At 31.4% G+C, this 21,053-nt stretch overlaps 1 protein-coding gene across 8 annotated transcripts in view; it reads left to right on the forward strand.

Moving 5' to 3' along the window:
- LOC113400110 (syntaxin-1A) overlaps positions 1 to 21,053 on the forward strand; it is a 54,917-nt gene that overhangs the window by 21,491 nt on the left and 12,373 nt on the right. For all 8 annotated transcript variants that reach the window (XM_064215647.1, XM_026639536.2, XM_026639540.2 and 5 more), the window contains exons 3-5: positions 7,926 to 8,025; positions 19,644 to 19,718; positions 20,347 to 20,603. In XM_064215647.1, coding sequence (XP_064071717.1) covers positions 7,926 to 8,025; positions 19,644 to 19,718; positions 20,347 to 20,603 — 432 coding nt within the window. The remainder of the gene's footprint in view (positions 1 to 7,925; positions 8,026 to 19,643; positions 19,719 to 20,346; positions 20,604 to 21,053) is intronic.

Below are 21,053 nucleotides of genomic sequence, written 5' to 3' on the forward strand. Positions count from 1 at the left end.
TGATAGTCAGAAATATACCACCTACCAAATTAACACCTCGGACCTGAGAAGAACCGGCGAAAGCAACTTAGCTTTTTTTTTAGATTTTATTTTTAACAAGTATTAATTTCATGTTTTCATGTACGATAACAATAAAAATATTTTCGTTATTTGAAACAGCCTGGAGGCGATCATCTCATACCCAAGGTGTGCAATAAACTAAGACGTCATTATTTTTACGCTCTGTAACGATTCTTTTAAATTTTACAATTGAATATTTTTGAACGACTCCGGGTTAGGTCAATACAATGTTATTGAGTTTTGACGTCGAGAAATTTTCAACAGCCCGAAGCATTGATCCCGTCATGGCTAAAATTATTTAGAAGCACATCATCTTGTTCACAAAATATAAGGATTTCATTGGATTCAATATTAGAAGAAACATTGATACTATATTAATAGCGATTTTATCTGTGGATCGAGTAGGCTTGGCAGCATACACGTCGAAGCTGTCACGGACACCTTTTGATTTGACAACTTTGCGTACGGTTATTAGGTTTTGTCTGTATCGACATTATATAGGAGGCATAAATATTGCTTTGTATAATTATAATAAAATTGTTGTTTCTTAATTAACTTCTTCTAAAATAACATATTAAAAATTTTCCTTTAAATTAAATTTAAAGTTCAATGAAAAATAGATTAAACGCGCGAAACTCATTCGCATATTCGCAAAATGCAAAGTGGATCAACTGGAACACCCAGTCGGGTTCCCAATGTATATACCGCGTACGTTATCAGAACAATAACTACACAAACTATTGTTCGAAACTCGCTGCACGCTTTACGTTTGTTTCGCAATTTGTTTTACGCTTTTGCTGATTGCAAAGACTGTTTAAGCGTTGCAACGCCTGTATTGAGCTGTCTGCTGTTCTGATAAATAGTTACCGAAATAGTCGAGATCTTGTATGTTATTTCTTGTATATTATACATCTTCAATTCATTTCAAATCCATGATTTTCTGGTTATATTTTCATACGTGATTAATTGTTTAGAGTTATTTTTCTGGAATAACCTTGCCTTACAAATATTGCAGAGTTAGTTACTTGCATCCAGAAATGTTTGGTATTGTTCAAACATTGTTTTATTTACTGTTTGCACATAAAAACTGTTTCTACTTCATATGTTACGATAGGTTTCCATAAAAGTATTTAAAAATAAAATAAAACGTAAATTGTTTTTTATTATTGATCTAAGATTTAACAAACATAGTGACAGCCACTGTTTCCAACCCCATACAGATATTATCTGTGTAGGTATGCGAGAATAGCTGGTAACGCGTGATTTTTGTTTAATTAAGTACTTATTAAATTGTTCTATTATAGTTATTAATATTATTACTTAGGCCAAATGCATGATATTACTATATAATTCATATTATATGTCCCTATTATAGTTACTTCATAACTTAACTTAGTTAATAAGGGTTTTGAGTTTCGATTTGAAAATGATGAGGAGAACATATGGAATATTTATAGCTATAAATGAGATAAATTAAATGTATATAGATATGTATGATGGACATATGAACTTAATTCATTCTGCGTGCCTATATAGGTACATATATTGAACAAGCAAAGAAAACTATAGTACCTAATATGATTTAAGATATTAAGAGTTATTTAAATTTAGTGTTGCAACTTATCTAACATTATGTTAGATTATCAGCGAAACGAGTCAACAAAAATGACAATCAACTCGACACACAGATAACAAAATCTTGATAATAGTCAATTGTACATAGCACCAATGACGTGTATCTTAAAACACGTTACACACACTCTTAAAACGTCTAATACAAGACGTTATGATATACCTCAATCATTTGTAAGGATGCATTAAATGTATAATATATTATATAAACAATTTTACATGGTATAATACAAAAATTAAAATTCTAAGGCAATAATGTTTAAAAATAGTATGTTGCTTACGCTCTCTTTTAACATTAGCTGTTGGGCTTTGTGCAAGAGCGTCTGGGTAGGTAGGTGACCCATTTATTATATATTCTATCTCCAAGCAGCAATACTTAGTTATGTATACCGGTTTGAAGGGTGAGTCAGTGTAACTAAAAGCACAAGGGACATAATGTTCCCAAGGTTGGTGGCGCATTGGCGATGGGAAGAATGATTGATATTTCTTAAATTTGGCAATGGCGACCACTTACTATCAAGTGGCATACGCGTCTGTCTATAATAATAAAAAATAACACTTATAATATATGAACTTGTAGATTTGGAGTTTGTATTAAAAGATTTTGATGACATTTCTAGAGATATCATTTAATTTTAGTTACACTATATTTCGCTTGAGTAAAGTCCCTGTTGATAAGTAAGTTTAACACAAAAATCTATTCGTATTTATTAAAATAATAGAGTAGAGCACTTTACATTGTGTCTCGTAACAATGGCGTTAAAGTGAACGTTTGATTGTTAAAGGGCAAATTTTATTTCCCTCAGCTTGACGAATGCCATTGTTCCCTAAAATAAACGTTCGTATAGCCATTGTTGAGGTAGTTTTAAAAACGATCATAACAAGGTGTATTAGAGCTGAATCTTTATTAAATGTCTAAAGCAACGTCCCCCATTCAAGAAGGAAATTTAAAACGTTCAATTTCTAAAAACTTTTGAGTTTCATTTCAATACTTATAGTTTTGGTATTGTACTATTGTAGAATGATAAAATGCTTAATTGGGGATTTCGTAATTTTCAACGCAACACAAATTAAGAAAACAAGTAAAAAATGTAGATTGATTTTTCGATAGTTTTCCTTTTAAGTAACAACACCCATACAATTAACATCTTACAGATAATATACATCAAATAATATCAACTTCTGATTTTATTTAACTCTCATTCTAAAGAACAATGACTGCTCATTCTTGTAATTGTTTCATTATTAGATTGAAGATGTTATGTAGATATACCTGAAGGTACTAGATGATTATTTGTTCAACGAAACTTCAGACTCCGTGCTCCATTGTTTCTCATTGTATTGTCATGTCTTACTTTGTAGCGTACGACTCATTTTGTGATAGTTGTTTGCGAGTGTCTCTATAGAATATTAATATAATTAACTGATTACCCGTCCCTACTTTACGGTACTAGGGTATGTAGGTAATTTTTTTTCGTGCCGTCTGAAACTTATACCACACATATACCATTTTTTGTAGAGCTAGAGCAGTACTGGTAGATCCCTATCCGATATAATAACGTAGTACATTATCTGATCTATTACGTAGGGTTCAGCCAGCGTTTGCAATGTAAGCGTTAAAAAATGTTTTTATCTACGACATCATATTAGAAACCTCTACAATTATCAGTATTTCTCTACTGTATTATGTATGTATTATATACATATATAAACTTTCTTCTTGAATTACTCAATCTATCAAAAAAACCGCATCAAAATCCGACAGACAGACAGCGGGAAGCGACTTTGTTTTATACTGTGTAGTGATAACATTGTTTTTTTTTGTTATAAATTAAGTATATGTTATAAAAGTTGCTTATCAAAAAAATGTGCACATATGCATTTGTTATCAAAGTCATTGTTTCGAAGTTTCCACTTAATGATTTCGACAATATAGCTTGCAGTTTAGATAACAGTAGCGTAGTGACGCCATGCTGTTATTAATATAAACGATGTAAAACGAGAAACTATCTCGAATGGTTATTGATTTTATATTTCTGCCAGCGGAAAAACTTATAGATTTCCTTCGATAAATCACGCTTTTGGGTCATGGGTTGGGTAATAATTGGATAACTCGGAGGAAAACTTGTCAGCGCTCTGTAACGAAGGATGAAATCTATATTTATAGGAAATTGCAAAGCTGATTTTTTTATTTGGTTCAGTTTATACTCTCAACTTTTTTCCTACTTTGTTAAACATACATATGAAGACAGTATATGTTTAAAGTCACATTCAACGAACCTCGTGTAAGGTATCCTCGGTGTGTGTTGAATATCAAGGGTTTAAAGTTTTGCGATGCTGAGTTTGTTCATAAGTCTCTTAAATTACTTCTTTCTTATAATAATTTAAAAATCAGTTAGTTTGAATAAATCATTATTATTTTTGGGAAAAAAAAATTGTCGATAATACTCGAATATTTTATGATGCTCCTCATAGTTTTACAATTAATTTGAATGTAATACGTACGTGAGAAACTTGCCAACACTAGCAGCGACCCCATTAAATTTCTAAAAGACTACTCGACGACTGTCGAAACGACAATGGGACGCCAACGAATGTGGACCGACGCCGTCCAGACGCTAAGGTTACGTATCGTGCCTATGACGCTGAATGCGTTATTGAACGCTGAATATGTTTGCTATGCCCCAGACTGGCCTATTATTAGTAAAAGTTCTATTTAAGCATTCCCCATGGGAGGCGTGGTCATATGCAGTCTATTATACGCCGTTTGTTATTAAAACCGAGTGGAATAAACTTTTATCTCAGCTATAGTTCAAGGTTATTTCGCGACAAGACTCGCACCAGAATCGTTTTGAGTAATTGAAGAATAATTAAATGTACCGAGGTTTTCTATAACAACATAATAAGAGTCGAAGAAAACTCATTTTATTTTCGAATTAAAATAAGTCAAAACTTATTATAATTTATAATCGATATTATTTTTGATGATATAATTTTAGGCTACTCATCATTAATACTACCGCGAAACAGCAATACATAATATATGTTCCTACATTAAGGATGAGTGAGCCAGTGTAATTACAGGCACTTGTGACGTGACATCTTACTTCCCAAGATTGTCGCGCGTATTGCCGGTGAAGAAATAGACAGATTTCGTTTGTCATATTTTCATGATATATAAATTGGAAACAAACTATAAATATATTTTATTGATTAAAAAACCCAATGAAAATTTAACACTGAAACAAAAGTCTGGAAAAAAATTATTATTGCGTTAGTTCGGCCCACCTTATCAAGTGCTGCTGATAAGCTATCTTGGTAATCTGATTAATTGGTGATTCATGGTTCATGAGTTACCAGCGTGAGGCCCATAAGCCTCGATCCTATCGACCCGATCGTAGCCATGAACTTCACTTACTCAACCGACCGATATTTGATCAAACATAGGAAAAAATAAATTTAATAAAACATTAATTATAAATATAAAGCTTTTAATTTTTTAATTTTGTTTCCATATTATTCTTTACTTGAAAATGTATTTTTATCATAATATTCATTAATTATTGTTGGCAAATTCTATGTGGGTTTAACCAAGAACTGATTAGTAAATCAACCTTTAATGGGTCATTGACCTCGTCTCTTTCCAATTTAGTACGTTCAACTAAACGGATCTTTAAGTTTCTCTGACCTTAAGGAAAGCAATTTCTAGTAACTTCTCTTTTAAAAGTGCGAATTCGTTTATAGCATTGATCATTTAATAAAGTTCTATAAGAAATAAGTTATGAAATAGCTTAATTTGTAGGCAGGCTGTACTTACTTTGTACTGATATTATATATCATAAGTTTTATTTTAATTTAAGTAACAAAGTTTATAATTTTGTGAAGTATATTTAGAGGGGTTTTAAATTATCTACTTTGTTTTTTCTCCGAGAGTAGATTAAACGAGAACAGAAAAGTTTAATCACTTCAACTTGCGAGGAGATATAAAGAGGCTCCAGAGAATTCTTAAAAGTTAAGCACGATGCATAGTACCGTCGCAAGTTGTGGGGGTTTGTTTTGAGGTTGGATTCTTGCCAGCATTTCCTTTAATATAGATATAGGTAGCCTAAACTGTTCTGCAATCGGTTGTTGCCTTCGCCACAAGTCAACTAATTTCCTTCCTGTTTCGGTATTATATGACTCAGATACGTCTAACGTATATTACTATGATGTTATAAAAATGATTTTTATGTTGGATTTATATCGTATTGATAACAAAAAAATACTAGATATTATATTTTCATACAGAATGTATTTTTTTTTTGTTTAAGAATTTAAAATTAATCGAAGACGATCGTTTCTATTGTCTGTTTATCGCGCCTCGCGGCAAATTAGCTACTATTACTGATTTCACCGAACGAAGGGCGAGTATTAAATTCGCCTTGAAATTTGAATTTGAGCCTTCTTGGGCTTCGAGTGACGTCCATCTTGAGGGTGTCTTCTATAAGATCGCATTGGTTCAGGCCGTGTCTGTGGGTAAACTGCTAGCATCTTTAAAAGGCTATCGTCACAAGCTGTGTCTTTTACTTTTATATAAATAGCTGTAGTTTCCGCCTGCGTGTGGGAGAGTAGGTTTTGTGTCTCTGTCCTTTTCTAACCCTGACAAAGTTAAAACAAAATTATATGATGGATGGTTGGGTAATTAAGACGAGAGAAATCGTAACATATTATATTACAAACACTACATAATATAGTGAACTATGTTTTTTTCACCTTTATCTTATCACGTTTTCGTAACTCGAAAAAATATCAAATTAATTTTGAAAGTTAAAGCTTTTTTTTCTATATTTTTCCTACCCAGGGGTGAATTCTAGCCCAACATATATATAGATAAATTTAAATAACTTCAGCAAAATCTAATTTATATAACCATAAACTTGGCAGATATTCGCTTGTCATTTCATATATTCAAAAATGTCGGTATGTGCTGAATTTGTAAGTGCTTTTAATCTTTTCTCTCAGTTGAACATGATAATGTAGTAATATTTATATAAGCGAATGAACTACTTACTAATTTTGAACGTGATATTTTATGGACTGCTTACTAATATTGAATTTGATATGTTTCTTAGCTCTCATTCAGTCAACTCAGTTCAGCACTAGTTCAGTCTATGACATTTGACAATCGACACTATTAATTACATTTCGGATCGTTTAAAAGCAAACATTTCATTTATAAACTTACTAATATTTCTTGGATACGTTTTGTACATTTAAATGCATATCAATTATTACAAAAATATCTTAATAAAAAAAAATCAAGTATGAACATTTGAATAAATACGTGATTTCGATTAGATAATATTATCAATCTTATGTAATATCAATCATTTCAAAGATTTTAGTTTTGGAATAAGTTATAAGTTTTAAAGTAGCAGATGAAGTAATACCAGAATCAAGGCTAGCTTACTGGCTCTGTTCCAACTGTCAACGTTTCTACATTACATTCGTCGAAGATAAACAATCGAGTTGCTTCGACAAATCAACGTATACCTACAAATAAATCAAAAATAAACCAAAAGATTACAAGTTTAATACAGAAATTAATATTTAATAATACCTTTAAATACTATTTTTCGTTATAAAAAGTACTAGAAGCAGACTACGTGTTTTTTTTTCAAACAACATTGAAGGTTTTTTGAAGACGAATCGTGTTCTTTGTGTGACACTGACATTACAATCTTGTATATTAAATATTTTATTTAGTTCAAAATGACCGCCAAATCAAGGTGGTTTTTTTATTGTAAGTTATTTCGTACAGTCTCAGTATCTATAGGCAAAGGTCCACGTAGATGGCCTCGTACTAAATTAAATAATCTTAGTTACAGTTTTAGGCGATGTAGAAATTCGTGACCAGGAAAGCTAGACAAAAAAAAAAACTTAGAAGGTTAAGTCGGGCGGTAGTTTTTTTTAAGAAGTACTTAAGAACGATATTATAGTAATAAGTCTTACTTTGCCCTTAAGAGCAAGTTTAAGCTTTCTCGGATTTTCCTTATCTATTATATTATGAAAACATTATTTTTGTATTATCAAGTCAATGTGTAAATATTTATAGTAAAAAGTATTACATTTATATTTTAATTGATTTATATGATTATATTTATAAGTTTGTATTGTATCTTATAATGAATTATAAGACGAGATGTAATTATATGATAAAAACAATAATTGTTAAAATGTTCGTTTGTTTTCAGGTGGAAGAGATACGAGAAATGATAGACAAGATCCAGGCTAACGTTGAAGAAGTAAAGAAGAAGCACAGTGCCATTTTATCAGCGCCGCAATCAGATGAAAGTAAGCATATATATATGGCTATATCCTGACAGACTGACTATTAAAACAAAGCTTCTATTAAAGCAAATGTACTTGACTTTACAGGGACTTAAACTTTGTGTGCCTTTGTTATGTAATTAGCACAATTATTAGTCATTTTTTTACTGCTAAAAATTTTAATGAAGATGCCTTAATCTAATCGATTCGTTCAGTGTTATTCATTATAGAACGCCAAGAAAAGTTAACAAACGTGTCAAGATCAAGTAATGTATGTATTTACTTATTTTACGTCAGTTTGCAATGTGAAAATTTTGTATTATATAGCTTATTCATATGATAATTTTTTTTTTTTTTTGTGAAATTTATTATCTTTGAAAGGTCTTGAATTTATGCCTTTTCAAGGTTTCATGCTACAATAAATTAAACATCGCTTGCTTAGTTTTTGTAATAAGTTTTCGGAGTAGTTCTCGGCGGTCATATAGTGATAGTCAATAGATTTTTCTATGGCTACATTAGAAGATATATCAGTACAATATTCAAAGCACTTTGAATCTTCTGCTTATCATTTATATTTGCAATAAAAAAATTAGGACTTATAAAACACCATGTTTACAGCTCACTTAACCTTTGTTTGATTATACAGCAATATTGCTGTAATAAAAACTCGCCCTTTGTAGATCTCTGAAATCGTATACTGTGTAGGCGGGTAGCATGAAATTGTCTCTAAAAATAATGCTTGTCTGTGAACGTCATTGGATTAAGTTGCACGCAGCGTGGGATGTTAGCGAAGTTCAATAAAGTGCTTGTTCATTACGTGGGGGTTGGGTGAACGGTACGAAATGTGGGGTATTTTAATTCAGATTTCATGGAAGTCTTTGTTTAATGTAAGCTTCTCGTATGCCTATTACTATTAATCTCGGTAAAAGCACGGTAAACTTTTATCTTGTTTACATTGCACTACCTCAAAGTTGAGCATCAGTGAAATAGTAAATAAGAACACTTTTAAAATCAAGCTCTTATTGAAATGTTCTAAACAGTAGAAGAGAAACTTTGAAACTATATAAATCTATCATAACATTTTACAATTGTATATGATATAAAAGCTTGTCGCGAAACTTGGAACAGGCTAACATAATGTAATATTCATAAAAAATATTGTCTCTATACCGTAAACTGTAAGAAGTTCCTTCTTCAGAAGCCAATCCTGAGTGTAGTATCAGTAAAATCTTATAAAATGTCAAGCTATCTTGTGAAAATAAATTTGAATCAAGTTATTATTCAGAGAAAGTTGATATATAAATCGTTATAAACCAGTAATCGAATATATGTATGTGCTATCAAAAAGCAGCGATGCTCGAAAGTGGATTGAGGGCCTTAGAGGATATCAGGTTATTTCCACATCCGTCTTGCGCATCTGCAGGCTTCGTGAGCAATAAATAATTTGTATTTCTGTTAGAATCGACTACAACATACGTACTCATACGTACAAATTTAATCATCTTATCTACACGAGCATAACTTAACAAGCCCGGTTTATTTTGATCAAGATTTGATCACATTATGTTTTATGATTAATTTTAATATATATAGAAGTATGTGAAGTATTTGGAAGTCAAAGTTTAGTACACTCAGCTAAGGTTCAAATAATAAATATTATTAATTATTTATTTCGACTAACTTTACGTTGAATTTATATTTTTATGATGTCACACAAATTAAAAGGTAATTGGTCTATATAAACAACCATATGTATTGTTGTAAGGTATATAAAAGTTCGTTATTTTTCATAACAATGTGTATATTGAAGACAAACATGATTTTTTTATTTGTTTTTCATATTTTAGCAAAAAGGGGATCTCTTAACAATTCATACTTTATATGCATGACAATTCTTTCAAATCTATATTCATATTGTATAGCTGAAGCGCTTTAATGTCCTAATCTCAGTCGATTAATCAATTTAAAAGCTAATTTCTCAAATCATTTATTAATAATTATTATCGCACAACAAAAACTTTAACAAATCACAGAATTGATACACGAACTTAAATTTTGCGTTATACCAATCTTTATATTCGTATGATATTCGTTCTGCGATTAGACCTTCACCTTCTTAATTTTTAACTTGGTGACGGTGAATGTCATTGTTCTATATGACTTTGTTAGACCTTTAAGGAAAGAAATGTAACAATTACCTCATCATTACGTATGTCATGATGAGGTAATTGAGTTGGACTACAAAATTTAATTCAGTACAACCGCAGGACACTATTATTAGGATAGATGTGAATTTAAATATGTATAAAGTTTCAATCTTGATTTTAATTTTATCACATGATTTTTAATTTAATCAGTAGATTTTTAAATAATCAAATGTGAGTCCGTCACAAATGATCGTAATTCGAATTGACCCGGCCGTAATTGTGTCACATTCGCTCATTATATCTGCGTTCATAACAGTACTGCTCTTCACGCCCGAGTCAATAAAAGCGCTCGTTCGGCGCTTGTCATGAATTTGGATCGCTATTTATTTTACAAATTACTACGAATTTCGCTATTTATGCGACTACGTTGATCAGCTTCTGAGTTTGACCGAAAAAATATTTATGAGTCAGCTTAATGCGGTTTTTCCGTTTAATGTTTTTGTGTATTTACATATAAAATACCTTTAATTATGATTAAATACTGAATGTGTTATCTATTAATGAAAAACTTTGTTAACTATGAATCATTTAATTTCATCATCGAAATATTTCATTCTCGCTACGCGTTCCGAAATTGTAATATTGTTATTGAGTAGTGAGATATAAACAAATATTATAATACAATCAGTATTATTATTATTAGTTTCGTTTATTTCTAACATTTAAGACTTTTTGTCTTAATACACTTGATTTTTCTCATCGTTCGTAATATTCGTACCATTGTAGAAAATCGCATTATTATAATATTATTGTAGAAACTAATAATTATATATATACAATAAATAAAAGCTGATGTAGTGCAGGTCCATCAAGCGCAGAGTTGTAGACAGTATAAAAATCTTCACCGTGAAATATTTCGTATATGTATTATCTTTCATTGTTATCGGTCAAATAATGTAAAGTCTATTAATCTCAAACAGATACACATTTATTTTTTATATAAAAGAACAAAAATAATAAAGTCACGCTCGTCATGTCAGGCTTAATTTTAAAACGGGTGTAACTATAGATATTAATATTAATAATATTCTATACTAAAACCTTCACAGAAAGGCGTAACCTTCTGATATAAGTTTTATTGATATTTTTTAGTAATTTTTTTCAGTTAAACAGTACAAAAAGCGTGTCCTTATATATAAAGATAATTTGAACTTCAATAATTAAGAGTGATGCAGAATGAAAACTATTGAAACTTATTTTTTTTATACAATTCAAATATCTCTAAACGTTCCGAGCGTCTACGATAAGTGGATATTCACAAAATCCGTAAATCCAATAAGAGCAACTCGAAAGGTATCGAATGTATCCAACAAGTGAATCGGGGATTGAAGAAATTGAACTTTTAAAAATATTGCTCAACTTTGTCGCCAACAGTGGAAGCCAATTAACTGTACCTATACGTGAATTTTCTTCGTTTCGTGTATCTGCCGTTTAGTTGTTAGTGCCGAATTGTTGTGTTATTTCCGAAAATAAACAGGTCACGTTCTCTGATTGCGTAATCGGTTTATAGGTATTTCTGGCTTGTTTTTTTCATGTTTATGTAGGTATCTATCTTTGGCCGAGGTTGCCTTTTAAGCCGAGGTGGTCCTGTGGTTAGAACAGGTGAATATTAACCGATGATTTCGAAACGAACTTAGGTAAACACCACTGAATTTCCATGTGTTTTAATTGGTGTTTATAATTTATCTCGTACTCGGTGCTAAAGGAAACAGTCGTGAGAAATGTTGCATTTGTCACAAGCTCACATTGGAGCCATGTTGTAGAAAAAGCCCCCATTTTCACTTTTACTTTACTTTATATAGAATCAAATTTAGTTTAAAAATTCAATTTTTATTATAGGCTAGGCTATAAGATTATTGGGGTCTGGTTGTTAATGTGTTCCAATATTTTCCAAACATGATATGGCTATGGCTATGATAAAATAAGTAGACGGACAAGGAAATGGGCCTGCTTAACATTTGATATTAGCGTTCTAAAAATTTTAAACTATTCCATGCATCTCCAATGCGCCAAACCCTTAGCTAAAATGTTATGTCTCCCATGCCTGCAGTTGGCTCACTCACCTTACAAACTGGAACACAACAATACTAGGTATTGATCTTTGGCAGTAGAATATCTGATGAGTGGTACCTACCTAGACGGGCTTGTATAAAGCCCTACCACCAAGTATAATAATACTAGTCTCGATACGTGGGGCTCAATCATAGATAGATATAGATTTTTTTTACATATGTATAGTACCCGTCCATTACTCGTTATAAACGAAGCACGGTCAGGTCACTTAACGAAGGTAAAATGATCTAATTTACCTTTATTTATAATGAATTTGGAATTGTTGAGTTGGAATTTTTGATTACGAGTTACCTATGCTGTAAACATTTTGTAGAATATATTCTGTGCAAATTTTCACATTATGCTACAATCTCATTCCGTAGTTCCACTCGCGTGGCATAATTACGCGGCGAGGACTCACTCGTATGATGTGTCTGACCTAAATTTTGAAAAGAAAACGCTGTATAATCACATGTACAAGGGCTGTAGTACGTTTTATTACATGTTTTAAATTACTAATTAATTGTTATCAACGAATTATTTTGTATTTTTCTATGTCATTTTCTTTATGTCAAGTGTTATGTGTTCTATAATAGACATGGACCGTGTTGTGCAGAAATCCACAAAAACACAAATAAAAGTTCTCAACATTTAAGAGATAACATTATTTTTGTAGTTATGTACATAACTACGATATATGAGATTTCATAACAATGTATTTTTATTTAAAAATCATATTTTAAGGAAACTATGAAAAAGATCGTGAAATCTTTTAATCGCAGACAATGACTTTAACAAAAGAACATTCGCTAAATTTTTGTCTTAAAGTACCTCGCATCTTGTATTTCATGATCAAGATAGGCCTTTGCATTATTCGTGGAATTCATAAATATAAAAGTGTTTTCTTTATCAAAGATTGTTGAACGATTAAACATTAAAAACCTTATAAATCTTCTTTAAATATTTTCGAATTTCTAAATGAGCCTACAGACGCTGGTACAGTGAGAAGTGAAAAGTGAAACCTTATCTTACATCGTTGGCGAACTACAGGATTTTAGATGCTACTAGCTGTGCCCGCGACTTCGTGCGCGTTGTTTGAATTTAATATTGTAGCGTGATTTTAGCGCATTTAGATATTGTAGCGTGATTTTATTTTTATTCTATGTATAATTCTAAAATAAAAGTAACCTAAGTTACTCCTTATTACATCCGCTATGTGCCAGTGAAAGTCCAGTCGAAATCGGTTCAGCCGTTCCAGAGATTAGCCGGAACAAACAGACAGACAGACAGACAAAAATTGTAAAAAATGTTATTTTGGTATACCGTGTATACATACATATTCAAAAATGGGTTGTTTTAATATTACAAAGAGACACTCCAATTTTATTAAATGTATAGATAATAGATTGCCAGCTATAACACTTGTTCCATCACCGCTCTTTAAAGCAAACTTATCAATACGTAGTGTAGTTGTTTGACGGTAGAATAAATTGTGAACACCCAAACGCCTGCACAAAAGCCCACACAGTATATAGTATTATGGTATACAATAAAATATTAGTCATAACACTTATTCGTTGAATTGTATTAAACGTCAAATTGATCCGATAAGAAGCTATAATGGTTTTACTTCAGTTTGTGTACACAGTTAGGTAAGATGTTCTAATAAGATTACATAAGCCTATTACTTCAACGTTTACATGTTTATGAAATTAAATAGGAATACGTCTGAAAATTAAGCGTTCGTTACGATTTTATACGGCAAAGTTATTAAATTAAGATGTCTAAGTGTCTTTTTAATTTTCTTTAAACTTGAATTGCTGTTGAAACTCTTTAATCAAAGAAATGAAAAATACTTATTTTACCCACGTGACTTTGGCGAAAGTCTGTACCCGAAACTGTTAGCACTAATACTAAAAAAATAAAAAAAAATGCAGTAAAAAACAAACTTTAAAAATAATTGATGGTACATTGACTAAGAAAGATTTAATAATATTCAGTAACTTTGTCTGGATGTAATTTTGTTTGTTATAAATTATAGTAGACAATAACGCAATAAACAATAACCTAATTGGCGTATAAATATAAAATCATTGATGATAATACGTTCTAGTTCGCCATATATTAGAAAACATGTATACATTAGTATACTATAGTATAATTTTGTGGTATATATATGTATGTTTAATATACCACCTTTTTAGTCGAACGATGTTTTATCAAATAATGTAATATTTAATAAGATTTTTAGTTTAAAATAATTAGATCAACTATAGCTAGACTGTACTTTGTAACTACTAATGTTAATTTAGTTTACGTTTCGTACATAAAGGATTGTTTTGGGGCGATTACTGCTCGCCGCTGGGTGACAGATGGCGGACACACTAGGAAATATCCCGAGTCCATTAGTGATATGTTAGAAATCCTTTTTGTACCCCATACGAAGTCTGCCTAGTAGCTTACAATACAATTTTTGCTTTTTTCAAATTGACGGTTATATTCGTAAGTGACGTCATACAGAATTACATCATTGCTCGTTTAAAAACTGAACTTGTGATGAAACATAGTAGTGTTTTTTTATAATCTAAGGCAAGTTGCTTGCTAGCGTAGCTTATAGCTTTATTAATAGGTGACCTAATTGTGCAAGTTTTATACGATGTTAATAAGTCTTCGAACAACTAACCCTCTTAACGAGAAAACCCTTCTTTCTTAAATTGTATTTTTATTTAAAGTTTTAATAATTAAAATAACTATTTAAAAACATAACTTTAAGGTGTTGTCTAAATATTTTAGAAAGTGAGAAAAATAACAATTTCTTCTCCGAACGTATATCGCATGTTAATTAATTTGTTAATTCTGTACGTGTTTAAATGAAGGGAAAGCAGCTTAGAGAACGGTTCCGTACATTGTTGGGTTGCGTAAGTCAATAGTGGATTAAACTAATACTCTCTCTTTCTCTCTTATTAATTATGGAAGATGCCTTTATTCAAGTTTATATGAGGTATGACGAATTTTATAACTAAACGTCTACAATGCTGAGGCCATGGTGATCGATGATGATGCCTAACGCACGAATGTGTGTGCGAATACATCACAAACATCCTATTTCATTGATGACATGAGATGACACCGACACGATCGAAGAGACTTTAGTTGGTTATTAATAATATTGACCGGACCCGAGACCGCATCCCAGGTAGGTAACGAGTCTTAAAGCCTTATAAGACAGCCATTAGACCAGTGAATAATTTATGAAAAAAAAAATACACGAACTTCATATAAATAAAAGTTTAAAAATATCTCGCCTCATTACGAATGTTATCGCAAAAATAATATAACACATTCAGAACTCATACTTCACATTCATACATAATTCTCATGAAATATTAAAACGGTGGAAATGAATGAAAAGGAAATGATTCAGATTCAGAAGTAGAACTTATATAACGACTCGGATACGATGTTCGCAGTCTTACTAATACCGGTAAAGTATACTTTACTGCTAATTGTATCACTTTGTTGAGAACCGCTGGCACGGAGAAATGGCCGTTGTCGTGGTGATTATTTCTCTAACTAGTTTCACGTCATAGGAAACATGCGAGGTCGTAATATTTGACAGATTCTAACCTCGATCATGTTACAGCCCTCTCATATCAGATTAGTTAATTAAAACAGTCTTATTACTCGTTATAACGTATTACATTTTGTATAAAAATTTACCTTTTTTATGAAATAGGTTGGCGGACGAACAAATGGACCGCCTGTTGGTAGGTGGTCACCACCGCCCATAGACAATAGCGCAAATATTAACCATTCCTTATATCGCCAATACGCCATACCTTGGGAACTTTTATGTCCCTTGTTCCTGTAATTACCCTGGCTCACTCACCATTCAAACCGAAACATAACAATACTAAGTACTCCTGTTTGGCGGTAGAATATCTGATGATAGGTGACACCTACAATGCCCTACCATGTCTGAATTTAAGTTCGTTTCCAGAACAATAATTGTGGACACTAACCTCATACATCTGATTATTTTAAAAGCAACTATGCGATTTTTTTACCCGTTTTTACAAGAGTGCTTTCGAAAACAATGCTTGAGTAGAAATATTGTATGCAAAATCGTTTTATAGTAAAGTTCACTTCAATGAAATAAATTTCATTCAATTTCATAGTTCGTTCGTCAATTGATAATAATCAGGCGTGATCTCGATCTTCATTCGAAATATTATAGATGCTATTACGATTGCAACACAACCAGAATCCTGACGCAAGCTGGCTCTCGAGAATGAATTGTAATATGTACGTAACAGTTTTATCAATAGACTAATTGCTATTATATATTTTATATACGATCATTTATTTTAGTTAAATTGTAATTAAAATTAAGGAACTTTAAAGCTATTTATACTAATCACAAATCGCGTCAGACGTTCGAGTAAACTTCGATACATTACCCGCAGTGATGTGGTTTAGAATTTAGTCGAAACATTAATTAATCATGGCCCAGTTGCCGCAACATTTCATCTGTCTGTATATGTGCAGCGAAACCGATACGTTTGATACAAAATTCACCAAGGAATACGTGAATACAAAGCTTCGTGTTAATATTTATTGTCAATGTTTAATAAACATAAAATAATGTTATGGGTACGATATACGTAAACTATTTGTTTACCAAATACTTTTTTTCAATTTATCCATATACATCCATAGAGAGAGTTATATTAGTAATGAATGAATAGGTAAAAGGTCAACACGTCCTGGTGTTCACTTCTACCCAGACATATTAACCTTTAATAGAATAATGTCAATGTGTTCCCAACCAATGTGCATGTATGTATGTATATGTATATATGATGATCCCTCCTGTATGTAATTACACTAGCTTACTCACGCTTTAAACCGGCATACAGCAACACGAATTAAAGCGACAACTACATACTAATTTGCATATTTAATTAAATATTTTTATTAGCAGGAAACATAATTTTGTAAATACATGTTTTAGTTGCTTTCATAATAATAATTATGAATTATCTTAAAATATAATAATCATTGTACACCACAAATTAAAATACAGAAAAATCTAATGTTAAAATTATTGTTAATCAGATAATCAGAATAGAAGCAATGAACATATTGAGTTGGTTGTTTGATAAGACGTAATTATACTTTTTATTAAGCTTATGCTCTTTTAGGACAAAAAAAAATTGAATTATTAATATATTTTGACTTTCAGGATTTATAAAATAAATTTAATTGACAATAATTTTGAATTTGGAATGTTGGTAAAATGTAGCTACTGATTTTCTTACCGGTGTTTTTAGGTCAAATCGACATTGCCGGGGGTAGTTTTACGTTTATTAAAATTCTGTAAAATTATTCAAAAGGGGCATGTAAAAGCTTTGAAATTTTGATTTGACTTGATTAAATGATGTGGCAAATAGCAAAATTTGTTTTGTATGTAAATAAACTGGCCCTTTTTAGCATCAGGCCACAAACTTGTTTATATAAAATACAAAAATAATCGCTAACAGACAGAGACAGCGGTTTCAGGAGATTCACCCGTATCGATCACAACGAGAGCAGTGCATTAGACAGGCAATTAGGATACCCGCCTGATAACGTCGCCATTGTGTGGGTGTTTTATTATGCAGAAATATATTCATAACTCAGCCGTGCCGTGATGAAATATTGAACGGATGATCCCAGCCACGCTCGTTCGGATGTTAGGCACGTATTGCATAGAATTGTTCGTCGAATGGGTTCAATATTTGTTTTAGGGTATCTCGCTTCTTCGAGATCATCAAACGATGGAAATCAGAAGACAATTGAATGCGCATTTTTATATTCCTCCAGATATTAACTTTTTTTCTGCACCTTTTACTATTAAATTCTCGTAAGTTAATAATAAATAAACTATCGAGATTAAAATATTAATTATTATTAAATAACAATGCCGTAACTGTCCTTCCAGTATATTGTGTTTCTTGTTAAAGGTTTTGGTAGGTAGGTACGAAATAAATTATTTAATTATTTACGTATTATTTGTCTGCCTGGTTATCTTATAGTGAACGGACTGCAAAACCCCGTTCGAAATTTGAATAAAACGGCTCGGTGATAAATTAAACCCCAGACAACATATAGGCCATCTCACAATGTCAGCGTTTTTATTAGGGCTTAGGGGGTTCCCGAATAAAACTTAATGTCCTAAAAACAAACGATGTCGGCAAATCGGCGCGATGATTCACTAATCACGTGACATGTCAAATACTTCTGTAATTTCTATACGTCTCGGTGGTGTGGTCTTGACATATATCGATTGCGGAATTCGTACTTCTATACGAATCGATATGTCAACACACATATTCTAGTTCGCAGTTTGTAAATTATTATTAGACTAAAAGATTTAAACTGACCGAGTTTTTTAATGAAGCTTAGCTTTTTTTTGATATCACTAACGAGTACACTCGCGATTGGTCGTACGGTGATTACGCTGCGGACGTTGGACCTACTTTTTAATTAACATTTTCAGGGAACGAATCTGGTCGATTAACTTTTGAAAGGGATAAAACATTTTTTATACATGAATTAATTTTGTAGACAGAGGTAACTCACTTAACTTAATCATATTCGTATGTCGATTCATTTGATCTTTTCTATGATTGTTATTGCAGAAAAAAAAAATGTTGTATATTTTATGGCAAATAGGTCACTTAATGGTAAATGTTCAACAACGCCCATAGACATTTGCAATATAAGAAATATTATCCATCAACATATTATAAATCATACATCATACATCACAATGCATCATTGATTAAGGAATTAGGAGGGAACTAAGAAGTTATACCCCTTTTGCCTGTAATTACACGGGCTCACTCACCCCTCAAGCCCAAACACAACATCAGAGAAAGTAATGAGGGGAAGGTGATGGTAACCAATTTTGTGCTACCAATTAATGATAATGATAAACATTTTTCACAAATTATATTGATTTTCACAAATTGACAATGAAAAATATTTGAAGAATTAGCGACGACTACTAATTAACTTGTAAGCCAAGCATCAAAAATTTCTTTGCCTTGATTATTTTTGCCGTATAGTTTTAAAATCAGCTAGAGCTCTTAAATAAAATTTCCTTCCTTTGTATTTCCATATATTTCGGTACGATGTACCCATAAAAATAACCAAAAATATTCAATTCGGTCCGTATAGCACACGTATAAATAACTTTATTTCGTGTGTGAAATGACTACATACATTTTATTAGCGTTGCGTGAAACGAAAACTGACCGATTTTGTTTCAATTATTTTGCGACATGAAATTGATTTTTATGTAACATTTTTTTGATTAACAAATAATCTTCTTTTCAGAAACAAAGCACGAATTAGAAGATCTTATGGCTGATATCAAGAAAACTGCCAACAAAGTCAGAGGAAAGTTAAAACGTAAGTATATAATTGTATCTATACAGACTTTAATTTTAAATATCACACAAGTTAGTAGACAAGAAGTTTGGTAAATGATAAGTCCCTGTGCTCTTATCTTAATAATATTGTAACAAAAATTATGATTCAGCGTTAAAATTTTGTGAAGTGTCAGCCTCACTTAGCGTTCACCGTAATTATGTAAGCCTACCGGGGTTTTATATGATAAAGTTACTTAATTAAAGTATGTTTAATAACATCTTTAATGTAAACTTGATGAAATATTTTTATGAGTATGACATTAAACATTGTAAACACATTAGAAAAATGTATATGTTTTGATATAATTAGTTGTGTGTATACAAATTTGGATTTCTTTTTAATTTTTATTTCTTATTAACTTTTAATCCGATGGTAATTTATTTCCATGTTAATTTTAAGGAGATTGAAGATAATGTTAAAATAAGATAGATCTATTAGAGTTTATTAATATACTAAACACAGCACAAATCAGCTATATCGATTTCAGTGAAATGTATATGAAATTAAAAATTAATTTATACCAGTATTAGTTTGAATTCACAAATGTCAAAACCCGTTAAAAATATAATCAAAATAAACTGCTGAATCATTATAAATAAATCAACAGACATAGAGCAAAACATCGAACAGGAAGAGCACTCCAACAAATCGTCCGCCGATCTCAGGATAAGAAAGACCCAGCACTCGACCCTTTCGCGCAAGTTCGTGGAGGTGATGACCGAGTACAACCGCACCCAGACCGACTACCGAGACCGGTGCAAAAACAGGATACTCCGACAGCTTGAGATCACCGGCCGTGCGACCACCGATGATGAACTCGAGGCTATGCTGGAGCAAGACAATCCCGCTGTATTCACACAAGGGGTAAGTTAGTTGAATAGACATATATCTAACTTGCATAATTTAATAATGAAATAAAAGAAGACATTGTATTAAAACAGTTTGTAGTCAATGAATTTATAAAAAGTATGGACTTGATTGAAGAAAATAATTTACAATGATGATACCTCACGTTAATTCAGGTCGTTTATTTAAGGTCAGTTGTCACTTCTTGAATATTTGTAATCGGTGTTCTATATTCCAAATCTTCCTTTTCAGTGACGAACGATAAGAAATTTATTCGCATGTTTTTATATGACATAGATTTTTTTTAACTTAGTGATAATTAAATTTAGTACTTTGTAGTAAAATAATTAATCTGTTATATTAAACAATTCGCAATACTTAAGAACTGTTATAAAAATAGGAAATAAACAAATGCTTCGGAATTGCGTAAGCGTCAATTTAATCAACAATCTATGTTAGCTGTTATCC

Source organism: Vanessa tameamea, chromosome 8, assembly GCF_037043105.1.
Source record: "Vanessa tameamea isolate UH-Manoa-2023 chromosome 8, ilVanTame1 primary haplotype, whole genome shotgun sequence".
NCBI classification, from domain to species: Eukaryota; Metazoa; Arthropoda; class Insecta; order Lepidoptera; family Nymphalidae; genus Vanessa; species Vanessa tameamea.